We start from the raw sequence: 4,667 nt of genomic DNA, 5'->3' as shown, positions 1-4,667 counted from the left end.
GATGACACATGTGTGAGCGGCGTGGCGCGGCGGACCGACCGCCGCCCCCCGAGCGCCGGCCGTCTTTGCGAAGATATCAAAAATGCCTATTTGCTCGCTAACATAGCCGGCCCGGTTTTTCGCGATCATCCGCGGAAAATCCAACAACTAGCGAGCAATCGTTCAAGCGTCCCGTACGCACGCACACACTCGTAACGATCCGTTCAACATGCGCGATATACATACACTCACATACAATACGCATTACGCACTACAGAGTCTGGCCGGGGCGGAGGTCATTCCTGACAACAATCACGCGCCCAGTCGTAAAACTATACGACGGCGCGGTCCCGGCCGCCGGTCACTGTCACCGTTGTCACGCACTGACGCATGTCGTTAACTACGAACACTCGCTCGAGAGGCACTGGCGGCAGTGACAGTGCCGTCACATTGCCGACACACAAACACCCAGCACCCAGCGTACAACACATAACACACATTGCATTACCGAACGGAGCGGACGCGAACAGAAACTAGCGCTAACATGGGCGTGGTACCATAGACTAATCTAACACTGCGCACTCTAAGGTCGTAAACTAGCTCATTCGTAGACCGACCGGCCAAGTGGGCCGGGAGGGACACTGTCACAGTGAACGCGTAGCATCGTCACACGGCTCACAGTTGATAGCTAATGGCTGAACACTAAACACAAATGACCATTGACCGCGGACAGAGTGAGCGGCTCACTCTCACACGCACACACACACAGACACGCTTACACCGCGAATGACGAGGGCAGGAAACACTAATAGATGTCCAGATCTCGACACTGCTCGCCGGCGGCACGGCAGGGTCGTAAACGACTCACTTCAGTCGTCCCACGCGCGCGCATATTATCTCTCCGAGTCCATTTACTGTCCGTCGCCGTCGCACTCAAGACGGCAGAGACGAGAGACAGGCCGCCTGTATTGGCCGGTATCAGTCGTCACGTCAACGGCGGGAATAAGACCGCCCACACCAGGGTCACACACTCCGCTCATCTCACCGACCAATGTCCACGTGGTACGTTTACGTCGGTCAGTCGCACTAGTTCGCCAACCCTGACCTCGGTCGTGTCCATGATCGACATGCAGTGTGCGGTCGGCGTGCGCGGGGAGACACTCTCGCCGCCGGCGTCGCCAGGAGCGATCCTGCGGCTGCGTGTTCTTCCGCTTCCAGCGACGGTCACCGACTCTGAGCAGGCCGCCGGAGTCCATGAGGCAGGACGAGAAGTCACTGCTGTTTACGACCGGCTCCGCTCGCTCGGTGACGCACGCTGTCACCCTCGTCTCGTCGTCGGAGAGGGCGGCCGGGCCGGACCGCGCAGCTGGACCTCGTATCCACGGTCCGCCGGGGGCGAGGTCCGTCCCCGGGCCGCCTCTGCTGAAGATGTCGGCCGGGCCCGGCGGCTCGGCTGCGTGACACCACTGGGTCGTCTCTGATGATTCCTGGGTGTGAAGGTCAGCGACTGCACTCGTTTTATCACTGACACGAACGTGATTGACAACGTGTTCATCATCGAGCACCGAGCGTTCCGACGCCCGCCCGGTCACCGTCCATCCCAACAGCGTCCTTACGGCGCACGGCGTTCCCGTCGGTCCCTCGATCGCTTCCCGCGGCACAATAAGTTCGATGACGTCGGTTCCCAGGAGCACCTCCACTGGGCCTTGGGTGGCGCTGGGGAGATCCAGGTCGGCCAGGTGCGGCCATTTCTCCTTTGCCACTGTGCAGTCCACGGCCTTGGCTGACACGTTTAACGTCGGCGTCGTTTGGGCGTTTCGTATACGGTGTGCCCTGCCGTCGCCGCCCACAGCCTCAACGGTGAAGGATACGCGTCGTGACGTCGTCGTTTGGGTCCCACTCAGCGTACTCAGCACCAATTTGTCGGTGGGCCCCGAGCTGCCGAGTCGGTCACACAGGTCGTCGGTGATCAGTGTGATCTGACTCCCGAGATCCAGGAGCGCGTTCGTGGTGCGGCTACCTGCCGGCCCATTTACGGTGATGGGCACCACCTGCAGGAGAATATCACTGCGAGGCTCGGCCGATGCGGTGCCGACATGTTTGGCAGATGACGGCGTACTATCATCGGAATCGCGCAGCGGAAACACTCGTCCTCCATTGTGTAACAGCGTGTGATGACGCCTGCCGCAGTGCTCCGCGTCACATCGTGCATCACTGGGACACGTGGCGCTGATGTGATCGCGACCCAGGCAGTTAAAGCACAGTCCGTTTCTGCCGACGAACTCTGCCTTCTCACTCACAGTCAGCGCGAGAAATTCGTCACAGTGCTGGAGCTCGTGTGTTTGCTGACACATGGCACACCAGTCGCTGTTCCCGTCCGCTGCAGATGACTTTATGGCAGCTGTCCTCTCCCGCTTTACAGCCGCCGGCGTGGGCCGCGCCGACGTGGTGGTAAACACGCGTCTCGGGCGGCACTCAGCGTCGTTAGCCTCGACCTTCGGCAGCTGCTTGGTGGTCACGTTCAAGGCCAACCGACCAGCTGACACATGGCGGCGTAGCCATTCGTCGAGATCGACGAGCGTCGGACGAGTGATGCCATTTTCCAACATGTGCTCGCCCCACCTCCAGGCGAGGGAGGCTGGTAGCTTCCCAGTCACAGTGGTGACGTTCGTGGCGGCAGCGAGGTCGTGCTCGTGCAGACACTGTAGGACGCTCACCGCGGTGTGGAGCTCACGAGACAGCTCTGTGAGCGCTGACAGGTCACCGTCTTTCACTGGCCGCGCTGTGAGCAGTCTTTTCATCGTGGCGTGTATTACACGGGACGGGTCACCAAACTCTCGTTCCAGCTCACCCAGGGCAGTGCTATATAGACTGGCGTCGCAGAGCATGCCCCGCACAGACTCTCTCGCCGGCCCCGTCAGGTGAGTCTGCAGATAGGTCAGCCGTTCTACGTCGGTGAGGTCGGCGCGGTCGTGTACCAGCGCTTTGAAGAGGGCCATCCACCGCGGCCACTCGATGGCAGAGCCTCCGAACTTCTCCAGTGTGATGCGCGGCAGATGCGGGACCGCTCGCGTGTCGTCACTGGACGGGCGCTGCAGACGCATTGCAGGTGGAGGCACAGCGCTGACGGGAGCCGTATCCACTGGTGGCACGTGTAGCTGAGACTGAGTCAGCCACTGTCGGGTGCGCGTGACCGACTCGTCCGTCTGTCGAGACACGCATACCTGCACCGGTGGCTCTGTTGCAACCACCGGGAGGCCGGCGACGGATGGTGCAACGTAAGAACGAGCGAGCTGCGAACCCCGCTCCTCCTGCTCCAGCAGCTCCAACTCCAGCTGGCGGCATTCTGCTTCATCCTTCGCCGCCTGAGCTTCCAGCGCTGCCTGCGCCTCCGCCTGCTCCGCCTGACGCCGGGCCTGCTCCGCGTCCGCCTCCGCCAGACGCCGGGCCAGCTCAGCCTTGGCGGCGGCGGCGCGCTGGGCCTGTTCCGCCTGGAGCTGGCTAAGTGCAGCCCGGCGGCGGGCTTCACTGAGACCGGAGGACGCCGTGCTGAAGCTCGCCTCGCTCCTCGTGTGATACGAGCTTCGGCGGCTTTGATGTGATTTCGCATCACTGGCATGTCGTGACCGCTTGTCAGACATTGTACTCACAGTTCACAACACCGCGTCGTCACTGTAAATCCATCACACTAGTTCACTGATATCCGGCCCGGAGGACCAGAATGTTCGTGAGAAACGTACAGTTCACTCGTTCAATACGGAAATGTTCGTGCGTGCTCGTGATCGTTCACTCGTTCTCTTTCGTCACCCGGAGGACCATAAAGTTATTGTTCATATAAGTAAAAGTCTATTCTTGAATGAAACGGAAACGATTAAAATGCACAAAATACGGCGGTCACAAATGCGGTTCACTGAATCGTTCTCGTAGGGCCACGTCGGCCGCGTCGTACGTAAGGCCACGTCGGCCACGTCGTGCACCGGGCCGTCGCGCACCGGTGGAGTCCCATCGAAGACTGTCAGGCCCCCGTCCCGTCTCAGCCCTCGTGGTACGCACAACACGTGGGCATGAGAACCAGGACAGGGGCCAGATGACACATGTGTGAGCGGCGTGGCGCGGCGGACCGACCGCCGCCCCCCGAGCGCCGGCCGTCTTTGCGAAGATATCAAAAATGCCTATTTGCTCGCTAACACGATGTGATATTTAATAGAAAAATAGCAAACTAACGCACCATTCATTCGAAAGCTGGGGAACCTACTAAAAAGAACTACTAAAATTCCTGAGGAACCAAAGGATCAAATGGGGATTAAATAGATGCCTGCTATTCCGTCGTGAAAACGGCCATTCTGATTCTGATTCTGTCTCTCAGCTCCCTGGCTCTCCCGGCGGCGGCGGCGGCGGCGCAGAATCACTCGACACTGCCGTCTGGGTCTGAAGGTGTCCGGTGGCCTGCCGGGACGACGCCGAGCCGCGCGGCCAGCCGGCTCGGCGCACAGTGTGGCCAAACACCAGTTTAGCGCGAATTAAATCCCAGCGCTGCTCGGATCCGTTGAAAATGGTTCCCTGGTTTCAAAATTGAAACTTAAACCTATGTGAGACCTTTTACGATGCATTCTAAATGCTTGCTGACAAATAATGGCATAGTTCCGCCTCTAAAAGTAGGGAGAACTAGCTTACGACGGGTGATGTGC

At 59.7% G+C, this 4,667-nt stretch overlaps 1 protein-coding gene across 1 annotated transcript; it reads right to left on the bottom strand.

Annotated features, from left to right (window-relative positions):
• Positions 1-912: 912 nt before the first annotated feature.
• On the bottom strand, positions 913-3,620 carry LOC122363682. Its single transcript, XM_043333199.1, has 2 exons — positions 2,697-3,620; positions 913-942 (listed from the first exon to the last, which is right to left on the bottom strand). Exons 1-2 carry the CDS (start codon positions 3,618-3,620, stop codon positions 913-915), a joined length of 954 nt encoding a protein of 317 aa, XP_043189134.1.
• Positions 3,621-4,667: the final 1,047 nt, after the last annotated feature.

The sequence above is a fragment of the Amphibalanus amphitrite genome, unplaced genomic scaffold (assembly GCF_019059575.1).
Source record: "Amphibalanus amphitrite isolate SeventyFive unplaced genomic scaffold, NRLGWU_Aamphi_draft 000634F_arrow, whole genome shotgun sequence".
NCBI lineage: Eukaryota > Metazoa > Arthropoda > Thecostraca > Balanomorpha > Balanidae > Amphibalanus > Amphibalanus amphitrite.
Note: the sequence above shows the minus strand (reverse complement) of the source record. Positions and strands in the feature narration are given on the sequence as shown.

What these genes read in the sequence shown, in the direction of transcription:
- LOC122363682 (XM_043333199.1), bottom strand. Translation starts at nt 3,620, where the DNA reads ATGTCTGACAAGCGGTCACGACATGCCAGTGATGCGAAATCACATCAA. An exon ending in CTCGTGAGCTCCACACCGCG is followed by an intron (nt 943 to 2,696) that starts GTGAGCGTCCTA and finishes CGGCCAATACAG; the next exon opens with GCGGCCTGTCTCTCGTCTCT.